Genomic DNA, 16,156 nt, shown 5'->3' on the forward strand with positions numbered 1-16,156 from the left:
GATACTGTTGATTCACAGTGTTAAAACTGTATCTACAAATCTTGTGAATAAATATTCCATTACAGTCATCGTGAATTCTGAAAAACTCTACAGCAGGGGGTAGTAACATCCATCTGCTTAAAAGCTGCACCACATTTTTACCTAGGGGAGGGGGGGAGAAAGAAAAAAAGCCCTATCCCAAGCTCAGACATAAGATGCACCAGACTGGAGTGATATGAACCAACCACGTAAACAGTGTGATAAATATTTTTACTTGTATCACTTAGGGAAATTTTGAGCTAAGCCTCTTTCCCTCATGTGTGAAATCAAATAATGCATTTGCATTATGTTTTTTAATCAATCAAAGGCCGTTAAAACCTAAGTGTTCAATTGTAATTCTTTTGCTCCCTGTAAATGTATTTATTTACTAAATATACAGCTTTCCTTTCTAACCCAATAGGTTTTAACCTACTCTAGAGCATTCACATACAAATTCCATTTAAGTAATTATTGGTTTGTGTGTAAACATGCTGAGCTTGTCAGCTGGAGAGCTGACAGCCCAGGTTCAAGACTCAAGCTGTACGCATCTGGGTAAGCTCCCGTGACTTGCCCCAGCTCCTGCCCACCTAGCAGTTTGAAAGCATACCAGTGATGGCGAACCTTTTAGAGACCGAGTGCCCAAATGGCAACCCAAAACCCACTTATGTATCGTCGGGTGCCGGGTGGGCGTGGCCCATTGGGTGGGCGTGGCTGCACTGGTAACGGCAGACTGGGTGTGACTAAAAAGTTCAATCAATCAATTCCAACTTTGCGAGATCTTTTTTTCCCCCATGAGAAGTTGAAATTGATTGATTGAACCTTTTTTTTTTTTGCACACGGCGGCGGCCTAAAGCGAAAAGGTTTTATAAAACCCAGCTGAATGCCTAGGACTAGGACGACGGCACGCGTGCCCACAGAGAGGGCTCTGCGTGCCACCTATGGGTTCGCCACCACAGAAGCATACAAATGCAAGTAGATTAATAGGTACCCCTTTGGTGGGAGGTAACAGCATTCCGTGCACCTTTGGCATATAGCCATGCCACATGACCACGGAAGCATCTTCAGACAACGCTGGCTCCCTTGGCTAGGAAAAGAAGATGAGCAATGTGCCCTAGAGTCAGACACAACTGACAGGGAAACCTTCACCTTTTATTCTGTAGATCCCTTACTTGGCCAATAAAAAGACACGAATTTCACCAATGTTAAAAAATAGCATGCAATGCTCTCTTTTCCATGCTGCCTTTACTGTTACTGCTTTAAGGTAACAGGAAAAAGTAGTAGTATCCGTAGTCAATGCACACAATGAACATTAAAACAAAGATACTGACAAAGTTCTTTGCAACTTAACAATGTATTAGAGAGAAGGATAACCATATAGCTGCACAAGGCCTCATACCTTAAATACTGTTGGGAACAACAGTGGAAAAGGAATTCTTTTTAGTTAGTCACTGTAGGACACGGGTGTCAAACTCGCCGTGTCACATGACGTGTTATGACGTATCATGTCTTTTTTCACACTGCCAGAGCTGGGGTGGGTGCGGGCTCTGCATGATGTGACCAGCCCACGGGCCGGCAGTTTGACACCCCTGCTGTAGGACATAAAAAGGTGGATTAAATAGGCCTTTGGCTTGATTCAGGAGAATTTTTCTTATATTCATTATCTTCAGAACAAAGCAGCAAGTATGTTAGAATATGACCATGAGGCCACACATTTGTTCACAAAGATTTTTCTATTCCAAAGGTAGATAAAAACATGGTTGGTTTTTTTCCTTTTTTGCAGATATTAATTCTCAGAGAAAATACTATCATTCAAGAAACTTCAGCCTTGAGTAACCAATTATGGGACAGAGACTAGACATTAAATTTTAGTCTAAACATTAGGCGAAAAATCTCTCCACAACTCCAGAATGTCTGTCAGTAGGACCTGGTCAAAGGTAAATGCTTATCATGGTTTTTATATATGTTAGGCGAGTAAATATAAGCTGTAATGTTATTCTAAAACTGTGCATTGCTGGTTTTGTTTAATGGTTTTTTATTTACCTAAATAGAGGAAGATTGATTTTTTCCCATTTTTAAAAGGAAAAAAAATTATTAGATATAGAAGAAACTCAGAATGTACTCTCAGCCATACCTTGATTAGTAAAGTTCACATTCCTACCATTCTAAGATCACTTTTACATGGTTTTGCATTAACTGTGGTTAAGGGAGTAAATGAGCAAACATGCCTTATATAACATAGCAAATCAAAGCTGGCTTTGGCTTTCCAGCCTCTCACCTTCTGTTCAGTATGCCAACTGGTGAGCATTTCCTGGATTTTTAGAATTATTACTTTCAAAAAAAGCATTTTTTTCAAAAAATGACCAGGTAGAGTCAGATGTCCTGAAAAAATGTCCAGGTGCTATGAAATGCCACTACTCTCAGACAAGGACTTGAAAATAACCTCTCATGTTGCTTAGTTCTATGCTACCATTTTTACGATACAGTAAGTCCTTGACTTATAACCATTCATTTAGTGACCGTTTGAAATAACAACACTGAAAAAAGTGACTTAGGACCATTTTTCACACTTACAACCATTATAGCATCCCCATGGTCTCGTGATCAAAATTCAGACACTTGGCAATTGCCATGTATTTGTGATGGTTGCAGTGTCCCGGGGTCAAGTGATCACCTTTTGCAAGCTTCTGGCAAGCAAAGTCAATGGGGAGTCCAGATTCACTTAGCAACCATGTTACTAGCTTAACAACTGCAGTGATTCACTTGACAGCTGTGGCAAGGAAGATCGTAAAATAGTACAAAACTCACTTGGCACTGTCTTGCTTTGGGCTCAATTGTGGTTGAGGACTACCTGTATGCCATACCGTTACTTAGGATTGGAATTTGCTATTTTATTTGGATTTATTTTAGTAACTATGTTCTTAATTATTTTAGACCCCTTAATTATTTTATAATTGTTTCTCTTATAACACACATACATGTATCTGCAAGAATGCAATACCTCTTTTATTCAATATTTTGCTTGTGTCTGGCCTTAGGGCTATAATAAACTTGAACTGAACTGAATTCTTATTACTATTACTATTATTATTATTTTCAAAAAAGCAGATCCACACAATATAAAACGGAGAATAATCCTATCCCTGCCTGTGTCTTTTCAGAACAAAACTCCAGAAAGGAGCAGACAGATGAGGATGAGGATGATGATCATATGATGATGATGCTATATGACCACCTCTGCCACTTCTAATCCTTAGCTTTTACTCCTAAAAAAACAGCTGCTGCCTAAAGATACATTAACCATCAATACAGGCTATTAGGACCAACATCTGGACCATGAGCTGGGCAAAATAATCACTAAGCAATCCACACTTACAAACTGTGATTAAAGCATAGCAGTTAGACATTTCCCTAAAAAGCTACAAGTAATAAATAACATCCTAAGAGAAAACATTAAAATTGGAATAGCCCTTCTGAGGCTTTCCATAAAAGATTATTTCAAGTGCAGATACACCATGAGTCGCTAGTCAAATGTAGGTGAACTTCCTATGTGTTACTCAGGGAATATAAAAGTGAGCAACTGTAAATAATTTTTTTTAAAAAATGATGCATTTTTTCCTCCTTATTGTGGTCACTAAAATGATATGGGAGAAAAGAAATACACTGATGATAACACAGCTATATTTCCCAACCAACAAAATTAGATGAGTTTCTGTTATTTTGGGGTGCTGAATACAGTTACAAAGAACTATACATTAGGAGGAATATTGCTTAGCGACACAATTAAAGGCAATATAAGTAAAAGAAGGTTGGCTACTTCCTAAGAGTGGTCGGCAACCTTTCCAGCTCAGCGGACCGATGGTGATCACAGTGGGGTGGGGGGAGGATGGCTGCGTGTGCATGCCACTTTCATAAATGCAGCTTTATGTATGCGTGCATGCTCACCTACCACTTCCTCAGCCTGGTTCTCAACAAGCTGCAGCCCAACACTGGGCCACGGACTGGGGGTTGAGGACCCCTACTTTATGGCACACAATCAGGTTCCTCCATAGGAGATTTACAATAAGACATGGCAAAAGTATGTAACTACAGTTCTTAAATATGCCCAGTAGTGAAACACTGGCTAAAAAATTTTACAGGATGGGCAAACCTGTAATTAAAAGTGAGCACGTACACTAACAGCAGGCAAACATTTATGTTAGGAAGCGACTGGAGATACATAGGTGCTAAAAATGATATAAAATGTGTGGGTTTTACAACACTACACTCTACATATTTTTCACTGAGGACTCATAAAAGTATTAAGTCAATTAACCCTGATTGGTTAAGTAAAATACACTCTTCACTAGTAACATTTCAGGACAAAATATTTGCTATGGTTTGTGCTTAAATTGTAAGCCGCCCTGAGTCTTCGGAGAAGGGCGGGATATAAATGGGATTAAAATAAATAAATAAATAAAATGTTTGTGATTCTACCACAATCACTTGAATTAAGGAGATACTATATAATATTAAAAATAGATTCATCGCTCTCATGACTGATGAAAACAATGTTTTCAGCAAAATAACTGTATTTAGATTCCATTTTAACATTTCTAAAACTAGAAAAATATGAGCTTTAAATATTATTATACATTAGAATTGTTTTATCTTTCATATTATAATTACTAAATCTGAAACAGGGATTTAGTAGGTAAGTTTTATTGGAAAACTAGATTAGATACTCCTTTCTTTAAAAAGAGGAGTCCGAGATACACAACACTTAAATAGAAGTAGTCCTTGCTATATATTCTATGGTTTATTTCTTACCAGCAAGGACATCAGATATGATTTGATTTTGGCCTAGTATCCTGTTTTAACTCAGATAACATGGTTTCTCAGCTGTGATATGTTACTTAGGATGATGTATGAATCTAACCATGTGAGCATAGCAGTAAGTGGATTTAAAATTGTAGCTTTAGTTTACTCAGAAATCCCATGAAATTAATAACCAAGGGATAACAACTTAAAAATTATCATTCTGTATAAACTGCTCTTTGTAATAAACAGAACACATTGTCTCTGTGGGAATTCACAAGTTAAAAGAAGCTGGGCATTTAGTACTTTTTAATTCTTTCAAAGTAAACATATTTTCATAAAATGTTTGAGCCTCGTTTTCTTTTTCTTTTTTGAGATGTATTCAGAACTTATTGTTAACGCAAACAAGAGATCTTCCTGGTAAGTTTATTGAGTAACTGCAGTCAGATTACTCTCAGCCCAACCCACCTCACATTCTTACTGCAATGGCAGAGGTGGGTGAGTGAGATGGAAGAGCCTGAGGCACGAAAGGCAGGATATAAATCTCTAAATAAATAAATAGTAGAAGTGGCATCTCTTAAAATGGTCCTGTATTTTCTTACGTTGAAGAAAAGAACAGGTAATAAAATATTTAGCACTTGCAAAACACTTCCGTGTGTGTGCAAAAACCTCATGAATGAATTAATGTTATATATTCTCTCAAAATCCTTACACCAATCATCTGAATTAAATCAATATTAATATATTCAGCCGCAATCTGATGCCACTTTCTAGACAATTTGAAGTTCCACAACTATATGACAGTGATTCTCTTTCACTGTATTTGAATTTGTTGCCTTATTGCATTTTTTCTCCATTAATTTAACACATTTGTATCTAGAAAAATGACAAGTAAGATATTTTGTTTATACAACCAAGATTTGAAAATGTAAAGGCTTTAGATTTATAAAATGTATTAGCAGTACTACAATCATTATCAAACATTAGGTCACAGAAAATATTTGATCACCAGCTATAAATAACAGAGAAAAAAGTTGTATTGCACTAAATGACCTGAAAACAGACCATAATTTTCCACAAAAACCTAATCTCACTACTAGTCTCCTCAGCTTTAATTTTGGAATTTTAAATTTTGTTAGCGTTTTAAGCTTACATCTTCTTAAAATTCTATACCTGTTATGAGCAAATTCAAAATAACCAAAGTTTTAAGCCCTTTCTCTCTTCTAATACAAGATACTTATTTTAGGAATTACACACGCAAACACACACTCACACACTATTCCCCATAGATGTCTTATAATTTTAAATTGTACTAGTGGAATAATGTGACATATACTTTTTTCTATGTCTTTGCATTTCCTTTTAATTAAAAAAGCTATCATTTCCACACAATAATTACATTATAATCCTATACACATTTACTCAGAAGATTAAATTAATTGTTATGTATTCTCAGTTAAGCGGGAACGGTAGCCTTAATAAAACTGTATTTTTTATTTTATTTATGCTGGAAAGGTCTGGAAAAATCTTCTGATTTAAATCATAACTGAACAGGTTGAAAGGATAATGCTTAAATCCTTACAGTTTCTTTAGTGCAGGTTTCAATCAATCCATGAATCTGATGACTTAGGTTAAGATCCATGAAAACTTACACAATCATATATTTAAGTACCACCAGTCTGTGTGGTATTTGCTGTGAAAGACTAAATTATATCAACCATATTGTTGAGTTACAAACATTAAGGTCATTTCCTCTTATTTGATTGCAGTATGGACGCCTATTCTCTCAAGATTTAGTTCTACAATTATAATCTCATCTTAATGAAACTTAATTGCTACTTATAAATTGTTTTGCAGAAGAAGTTATGTTTGTACACAAAAAAATCCCTCTACATATTGTGAAACTAGATGCTTCTAAAACCAAGCCCAAAAGACAAATTCCAATAAGAAAACTGATTTTTAAGACATTTTTGTTGCACGTGTATTTTCATCCACATATTTAAAATATTGATATACAAGCACATACCTGCACAAATATGCACATTGATATTTCAATCAAAACACTGATACAAAAGTATATTAAAGTTATGGTTTTTATATTTATTATACACACTAAATCTGAAAACAATAACTTTTAACGTACAGACAGGATACATTCTTTTCTTATTCCCTATGCAATTAACTACAGTATCATGCTCTGCTTTTGCAATTGCTTTTAAACATTAACTTTTTCAGCTATCTTGCTTGAAGGACCCTAAAAAGGAATTCATTCTAAAGCTCGTGATCCCCAGTATCTGAGCATTTCCCTTCACAACTCAAGCCATGGCTCCCAAATGTTCGAGCCGAAGAAAAACAAAACAAAACAAAAAAAATTCCGTATTCATAATTTACTTCCAACTTCAGGAAACCAAGAAGTGCCGCTTCATAGAAATGGGTAACAAATACCTACGTGACCGCTTCTGGGTGGCGAGAGGGAAGGGGATCTTTCCATTTATAAACGTTAAGAGTTGTTGGTTGCTAAGCCTTTCACAAAAGCCCAGACGATTCTCGAGGAATTCGCTTTTCCTACCCCCGCCCTGTAAAAAGCTAAGTCTCAGACTTCGCTTCAAAAAAAAAAATAAGTAAAAAAAAAAAGAGGGGAAAAAAAAGGGGGGAAAGAAATCAGAAATACACACACAGAGCCCAGCCTCCAGGGTGGGTTTTGCGCCTCTCGCCTCCGAAGCCTTGAAGGTATCGCTCGCCTGCCACTGAAGGACCCGGAATCCGCCTTCCTTCGCAACCGACCGACCCCGCTCTACCTCTCCGCCCCACGAAGCAGTTGCGTGGCCAAGGACCCCGGCCGGAGCTTCGGCGTAAACAGCCGGGGCCCCCCCTCCGGACTTCGACTTCTTGCAGGCCCCTCCGCAGGCACAGGGCCCTCTCCGGCCAGCCCCGTTCGCGCTCCGCCGAGGACCGAAGCCTTCCCCTCACCCCGCGGGACCCCGCGCTTTCCCAGGCGGCTTCGGGGGCTTCTTACCCGTCCCAATCCCCGGCGGAGACCCCGACCCTCGCCTCTCCGTTTTTCCTAGCCAGCAAATAGGGAAGTCCTGACTTACCTGTCATTACTTTCTACGCCATCTTGGATCCACTTGTCAACGTCCTCCCAAAGCATTGTGGGTAAAAAGTGTCTTCCTCTCTCTCTCTCTCTCTCTCTCTCTCCTCACCGCCTCCTTCCTCGTTCCCCCCCTCCCGCCTCCTCCCCTCGCGCGCCCGGATCGGAGCGAAAGAAAAACTCGAAGCGAGGAAAGCCTTCCCGTCTCTTTGGCGAAGAGCGAAAAGGCGGCGGGAGGTCGGGTGGTTTGCCTCGAGCGGTGCGGTGGGGGGGACGGGGGGGGGTGTGCAACGAGAGGGAAGGCAAGATGGTTGGTAGGCTCGGGAATCGGCGGTTTCTACCCGGTCGCTTGTTTTTGATGTACGGGTAGTCCTCGACTTACATCCTCTCCTTCGGCGACCGTTTACAGCAGAGGTCTTCCAACTTGGCCCTTTTATGACTTGTGGACTTCAACTCCCAGAATTCCTCAGCCAGTGTGCCTGGCTGAGGAATTCTGGGAGTTGAAGTCCACAAGTCATAAAAGGGCCAAGTTGGAAGATCCCTGGTTTAAAGTTACAGCGAGCCTGGGGAAAAAAAAGTGACTCGTGACCGTTTTTTTCACAGTTGCGACCTTTGCAGCATCCTCAGGGTCCCAGGATCAAAAGTCAGATGCTTGGCAAGTGGTTCGTATTTATGACGGTTGCCGTGTCCTAAGGTCATCATGGGGATCGATTTTTGCGATCTTCTGACCGGCAAAGTCAATGGGGGAAGCCGGATTTACTCAACAACAGGTCATCTAACTTATCAACCGCAGTTGTTCACTTAACCTGCCAGAAAGGTCGTAAAACGGGGCAAAAAACGTACTTAACAAATGCCTCACTTAACAACAGAAATTTGGGTCTAAATTGTGGTTGTAAGTTGAGTACCACCTGCATTTGGGCAGAAAGGATCAACGCCTGAGCAGCCTACCGAGCAAAATGTGGCTGGCTGCAGAGCTGCTCAATATCAATCTTGACCTCCCTTCCCTAAGAGGAACAAGTAGAGATTTGCACATTAATTAAATTATTAATAAATAACATTATTTTTCAAAATGTAATCAATTCTGAGAAATTTGGGCTTAGAAATTGCAACCATCTTGTGACTGATTCATATAAATTGGAAATAGCAATTAAGTCATCCTGCCTGACTTAAATGTGGGTTTTTTTCTATTTATAAATTTTTATTGCACTATGCTGCATCTAGGAATTAAAAGTAGTTCTACTTGATGGTACTAAAACGAGTTTTCATCTAGTGATATATCAGATAATACAGCTAAGTAGCAAATAACTGCCGCTCTGAAAAACTAACCTCCAGCTATTTTTCTCCAGCTTTCCAAGGATAACAAATTCTTAAAGGCAAACAGCATGTCAGTCATATCACTTAATCTAATTTGTCACTCAATCTCTTAGATGTCATGCAGTTTCCTGCAAGTGAAGAGTTGGTGCATTTGTTTATTTATTGATACTTTTACACAAATGTATAGCTTATTTTTTACATTTATGGTGTTGCAGATCTAAAACCAAGAACAGTATCTGCAATCATTTCCTTTTACTTTTTTCTCATGTAAGCACTTTCTGAGGTTTCTGAATAGATTTACCTTTCTTTCACATTTTCACTGAATTCTAAAATTCTAAAATTCTAAGAAGCCTTCAGTGTCTGGAACAAATACAGGTAGTCCTCAATTTACAACTATAATTCATCCCATGATTTTTGTTGCTAAGCAAGATAATTGCTAAGTGAGTTTTGCCCCATTTTACGACCTTTTCTTTACGACCTTTCTTGCCACAGATGTTAAATGAATCACTGCAGTTGTTAATGTAAAGTGAATCTGGATTCTCCATTGAGTTTGCTTGTCAGAAGGCTGCAAAAGGTGATCGCATGATCCCAGGACACTGCAATCATCATAAATATGAGCCAGTTGCCAAACATCCAAATTTTGATCATGTAACATGGGGATGCTGCAATGGTCATAAGTATGAAAAATGATCATAGTCAGTTTTTTCACTATAGGCATTGGGTCCAAGTCATTAAGATGGCAGATATGATGTCATTGTGCCAATTTCTTCAAATCAAATCAAATAAATATTTGGTCCTAGACCAGCAAATAAAACCCAAAGATCACAATTAAGATAAAAGAAAAATAAAATTATTTGAAAATATCTAAAAAGGATTAGAGCTAATAATACATCATACTGTGCAGACTATAGAGCAGTATTTGGCTGTGGTCAGGAAAATAAAATGAGATTGATCTGATCAGAATATAATATAATATAATAATAATAACAATAAAAATGTTGGAAGGGACCTTGGAGGTCATCTATTACAACCCCCTGCTCAGGCAGGAAACCCTATACCATTTCAGACAAATGGCAGTCCAGTCTCTTCTTAAAAACTTCCAGTGTTGAGCATTTACAGCTTCTGGAGGCAAGTTGTTCCACTGGTTAATTGTTCTGTCAGGAAATTTCTCCTTAGTTTTAGGTTGCCTCTCTGTTTGATTAGTCTCCATCCGTTGCTTCTTGTCCTGCCCTTAGGTGCTTTGGAGAATAGCCTGACTCCCTTTTCTCTGTGGCAACCCCTAAAATATTGGAACACTGTTGTCATGTCACCCCTATTCCTTGCGGTGTAATCCATCTGGTCCTAGTGATTTGCACTCATGTAGGGTGGACAGGTGCTCACTTTTCATTTTCTTGCCTATTTTCACTTGTACTCCTAAACTACTTTTTACTGTACTGTTTTGATAGGTTGGACTGTTTTCTCCTTTTGTGTAAAGATGGATGCAAAAAAAGAGTTAAACAGTTCTGTTTTCTCCCTGTTGCTTGTCACCTTCTTGCCACTTTCTTCCATTAATGGACCAATCATTTCCTTGACTTTTGTCAGGGTAGTTAAAGTTCCCCAATGCTATTGTGATGTGCTTCCTACATACCTTAGTAACTGACTAGCAAAAAGTACATCTATTTCCTCTGGTTGGTTGGGTGGCCTATAGTATACACCTATGGCAGTCATTTCCCCCCCTTTTATATTGACCCAAGTGCATTCAAGACAGTTTTCATCATTGTTATGCTCTATTTCTGTAGATATATAATTATTTTCTACATATAGTGGAACTCTTACTTCCTCTTTTATTTGGTCTGTTTCTTTTAAATAATTTAAATCCCTCTAGCTGTATATTCCATGTGTGGGTTTCATCCCAAGTTTCCATAATGGCAAAAATATCATATCTGCCCTCGTTTACTAGAATTTCTAATTTACCCAGCTTATTCCTCATACTTTGTGCATTGGTGTATAGACATTTGAGTCCCTTTTGACTGACCCTGTGTTTACTTTCTACATAACCTGTTTTGTGCCTGAGTTCCCCTACTTCCTTACCACTTGTTTGATTAGTGTATATGGTATGGTGCACTATCAAAAGCTTGATTTTCCTTGACAGCAAGGTTGATATTCTAACCCGCACAAACATCTATGTTACAAGCACTGATAAGCCTATTAGTTTTAGATTGCTGAGGACATAAGTGTTCTATATCAATTAACTCTCTGTCCCCGTTGTTTAGTTTAAATGTTTCTCCAGAAAATCTGTGAATTTAATGCCAAGTAACTCAGTCCCTTTCTTTGATGGATGCAATAAGCTGACTTTGTAAAGTGCCGCTTGGGGGGGGGGGCGAAAGCCCTAATAAGCAGGCATATACATAGAATGAAGGCTATTGCTAAGCACGTTGATTTGTGCTTAGATTGTAAGCCGCCCTGAGTCTTCGGAGAAGGGCGGGATATAAATGGGATTAAAATAAAATAAATAAATAAATAAACCATCTCTTTTGTTCAGTTTTTCATTAGACCAGCTGCATACATCATGACTAATATAACCAAAGCCTTCTGCTTTACACCACTCCTTTAACCACACATTAAACTCCGCTATACCCTGGCCTTTTCCTTTTTGTTCCTTAAAAGGTAAAGGTTCCCCCGCACATGCGTGCTAGTCGTTTCCGACTCTAGGGGCCGGTGCTCATCTCCGTTTCAAAGCCAAAGAGCCAGCGCTTGTCCGAGGACGTCTCCGTGGTCATGAAAAAGCAAGCCTAAAGCCTATCCTACAAAGTTCCTCCCCAAGCTCTGGAAATCATTCTACACAGAGAATATATCTTTTTGGGACAGATCATTCATGCCAAAATGTACAACAGCATCAACATCACAGTCCTTACTAGCATTCTTGACTATCTTAAAAATACGCTTCTTGCCTCTGCTGGTAGTAGCATCTGGCAAATACATGACCTCTTTCAAAACCTCCCATCTTGAGATAAAACAAATTGGAACGATCAGGATATTTAGTAAAGAATGGGAATAATAGTTTCTGGTGAGCAATGCAGAATAACATAGTTCACTTGAGTTATATTGCATCAGTTGCCCTGCCGTGACACCCCTTGCGGTAGACTACTTTTGTGATTCTGGGTATTGTTCAGTAATTCAAGTTGCATAAACACGTCTCAACATAGCTAAGGTCTGTGCTCCAGCTTGCCTGCCTGGGCTCTTGAGGACCTGCATTTTACTACTGTCAAGATGAAAGGGACCATCCTTAAGCAACTGGAAATTCCAAGGTTTCAGGAATATAAACTTAACAGACTTTTAATCTAGAGGCACTGATTAGAGATATTGTCCTTGGATTCAAAGTGGGATAAAGATGATTAGTTGACTGCTTTGTGTTTCAGTAGCTGGTGCAAACTTAAACAGTTAATTCACTAATAAATACCATGTTTAGTTAAACATTGGTTAATATATAATGCAAAGACAACCCCCAAGTTAGTGTATCTTTGGAGAAGGAATGTGCCTCATTTGATTTAATCATGGAGTTATGCATCTCATTAAGTCACAATATGATCTGATAGGTTTGGGCTTAATATGTTGTGTGAATCCAGCCATTGTGGCTTCTTAACAAAATCATGGCTTAGTACAGTGCATGAACCTACTCCTTTGTTCGAAGAAAAAGAAACAGAATGAGGAGAAAAGGGGGGCAATTTATTTCCCTTACCCTCTTTTGGGATTTTCTACTTTCCTGTTCATTGTGTTTCTTGCCTCTGCAGTTTTTAAGCAGGTCCCATCCTTCCCGTTTTAATGGAGGTAAGCTACTTTGGGTGACAAAAATTGTCTAGAAAAAGGGTTAAAATTGTACCGGACCCTATCAATCAATAGATGGTAATGATGAGAATGGTGTGGAAGCCCAATTACTAAATAAATGTTGAGGAAAAAAATCTACTTTCAAAACTTGGGCTTTGGTCAAACGTTTAAGTTTTTAATTATTTCAGTAGTTAATATTTGAATCTAAAGTACAAATAATCAACATTGTGACAGATGCCAATTAACTGCTACTGCAAATACCTTTTTGTTCCTCTGCCGACTTCTTAGGTTAAAATGGTCTTCAAAGAGATCTATACTAAAACCCTGAAAATTGACATACTGTATTGTACTTTTATGGTACAAAAGTTTCTATTGTGAAGAATGTATTTACTCATGAAGCTTGGCCACAGGGGGAGAGATCTGAGTTAAATGTAATTCATATGGAGTTTCTTTATATATTTGCAAGGCAACTGGTCAGATAAAATAAATCACAATTTCCATCATAGAAACTGTAGGGAATTAAATAAATCATTAGGACATTGCATAGGCACTGTGGTGCCTGCGTGCAGCACATTTCATTCCTGGCACAATTTTCATGTTTGCTGAATGCTCTAGTTTCCTATCTCTAGGTCAGAGGAAAGAAATGGCTAAGTCATACTTCAAGTTAGCGTCAAGATAAGTAAACTAATAACAAACCTTGAATATGGTGTAGCAGCAGGTTGAACTGTGGCCTAATTTGGACAAGTTTGATTTTCAAAAAGTGAACAATGCAATTTGGGCACCACTGACCTGAAGAGGTATGTCACGGAGATGCAGCCTATAAAAGACTATGGAATTTATCCACGGCAAAATATTGGGAGAATAACATGTTTTGCACTTGATACAAATGGAAAGTTTGCATAGAAAGTCTACAATTATTTTCTACAGTGACTCACAACCGTGTAAATTGCTATTTCACTACTGTACTCTACAAGTGTAATTTGTAATTCTCAGAGCCAAAGAAAATATAGACCAGGACAAATGAAAATTAGAGCTCTTTACAATCCATCGGAAAGATCAGGAATGCCATTTCCTGTGAGTGCCACAGAGAAGTGATATCCTACTGGGAGCAGGACTGCATTTGCGTTTGCCTAATTCTATCAGGGCTAAATGAAAAATATAACTGGTTGCCCCATTGGATTTTTTGCTGACAAAGAGTGACTGACAAACATTTAGACTGTGTTATTTAAGGGGCGAACTATTGAGTGAAGAGAGATTATGTTGAACTTAGAGATGGCAATAAACTATTAAAATTATCCTTACTTGCTAGGATGAAGGTGGAAGTTAACTTTATTTCACTTTTTTTTGGATTTTTTTATTTTTGTAGGTTTTTTTGTAATTCAGGTTTTTTTCCTTTTCATTAATTCTTAATAAAATTATTTTTACAAATTATCAAATATGGACTTGTGAATTTTCCAAATTTCAATTAGATCTATAGTTACTGCTGGTATTTACTGTTCCTTAAACACAAGCCATGAGTTCAGAAGGACCTCCAGATTGTGCACTGGTCACCTTCCTTCTCCTTCCTACCCCCTTTCCCAGCATTATGGACTCTTCAAGAGAGCTAGATCTTTGTATACCTCCGGACTTTAATGTGAACCCAGTTGGTCAGGACAGAAACAAAACCTAATGCTAATTCAGCCTCCTGTCTCAGGCCTCGGCTCAATTGCCGATTTACTCACAGTGCGAGAATACATATCACCTTTAATGATGGAGGTGATAACTATTTCAAGGTAAAGAAATTTTGGAAATTCAGAAAAGCAGTTTGCAGTGCAGTGCTTTTGCAAAGGCAAGTATGTCAAGTGTTAATTTCACCATGCTTATCCCTCCAACAAAAACTAGCAAGTTTTACATTTGAATACACAGCAGCTTTCTCCACCTCTAATTACAAATCACCTTTTGATTGGAGAATAAAGGATCATTTCTTTCTACAAAGATTGCTCCTTGTTTGATATTAAAGTTCATACATTTCATGGTGTGCAATTACTCGGTACCTGCTTTGAAAAGGGGTAGAAGACAACAAATTGCCTAGAGTTTTCTTTGGTGCCATAAAATGAGTCATGTACCAGTAATACTGATTTATTATTGGGTTGCAAGCTATTCAGGTTGGACCAGTGGTTAACTGATGCTCAATACTTTAGTTCTGTTAATGTCAGGAAAATAATTACCGTAGTCAAGTTGAGAAGCAAAATATATTTCCCTTGAGGCTAAAGGGATTTTGGGAAAGTAGTTAATCACCATTCCTAATTATATTGTTTGACCTATAGCAGGGAGTAAGGTACCTGTGAGCTAAGAGCCAATTGCAATCCTCAAGCCTCCCCCCCACCTTTAAGTCCTCTGAATTTTGGAAGCAGACTAGCAACTTTCCCAACTTACCATGGAAGAAAAAAAAATGATTAAGAAAGTAGACTTTATGGACTTTCCACTAGTTTGGTAACATATCTAGCCTTTGGAACTAAAAACATTGCCTTTTCATACCACATAATTATTCTTACTCTTGCTTTTAGTTTTTATGTACACGTTATGTTGATCCTTCTCAGAATAACTAGAACAGGTTCAGGCAAAGGCAACTAAACACTATTGAGAAATTGAATGATCTGGGAATGTTTAACCTGGAGAAAACAGAGGGTCATGAGCGCATTTTTTCAAATGTTGAAAAAACAAAGAATAAGGATTTAAATAACAAAACACAGATATCATTTAAACAGTTGAGAACTCTTCCTAATAGCAACAGTCTGACACTGCAATCAATTGCCCGGGTTCAGGCTGAGCCTATCCAAGTGCAATAATTTGGATTCTTGCACAGAGGTTTAGACTGGCAGGACCAAAACACCATTCCACCTGATTCTAGTATTTAGATATAATTAAAGGTAGAGATATTGCTAAGCACATTGATTTGTGCTTTAAATTGTAAGCTGCCCTGAGTCTTCGGAGAAGGGCAGGATATAAATGGGATTTTTAAAAAAAGATATGATGTATTGGCGATATAAATTAAGAGCAGTAAGTACAAGGGGACATATTACTGGTTTAGGGAAGTTGGATTGTATAGGTTTTATTTGCCCCATACTCTTTTTACCTTTTAGAAACTACAGAATG

At 38.2% G+C, this 16,156-nt stretch overlaps 1 protein-coding gene across 7 annotated transcripts in view; it reads right to left on the reverse strand.

Moving 5' to 3' along the window:
- HELZ (helicase with zinc finger) overlaps window positions 1-7,948 on the reverse strand; it is a 180,531-nt gene extending 172,583 nt beyond the window's left edge. For 2 of the 7 annotated variants that reach the window (XM_083355430.1, XM_083355428.1), the window contains exons 1-2: window positions 7,908-7,948; window positions 7,258-7,415 (exon numbers count right to left, since the gene is read on the reverse strand). Coding sequence is in view for 3 of the 7 variants with exons in the window: in XM_083355426.1 (XP_083211552.1) it covers window positions 7,262-7,303 (42 nt within the window). In the remaining 4 variants the exon portion in view is untranslated. Of the gene's footprint in view, window positions 1-7,257; window positions 7,680-7,907 lie in introns of those variants that run through there. The other 5 variants (XM_083355431.1, XM_083355429.1, XM_083355427.1 and 2 more) reach the window with 3 other exon arrangements.
- Window positions 7,949-16,156: the final 8,208 nt, after the last annotated feature.

This window comes from Vipera ursinii (genome assembly GCF_947247035.1).
Source record: "Vipera ursinii genome assembly, chromosome: 2".
Taxonomy (NCBI): Eukaryota; Metazoa; Chordata; class Lepidosauria; order Squamata; family Viperidae; genus Vipera; species Vipera ursinii.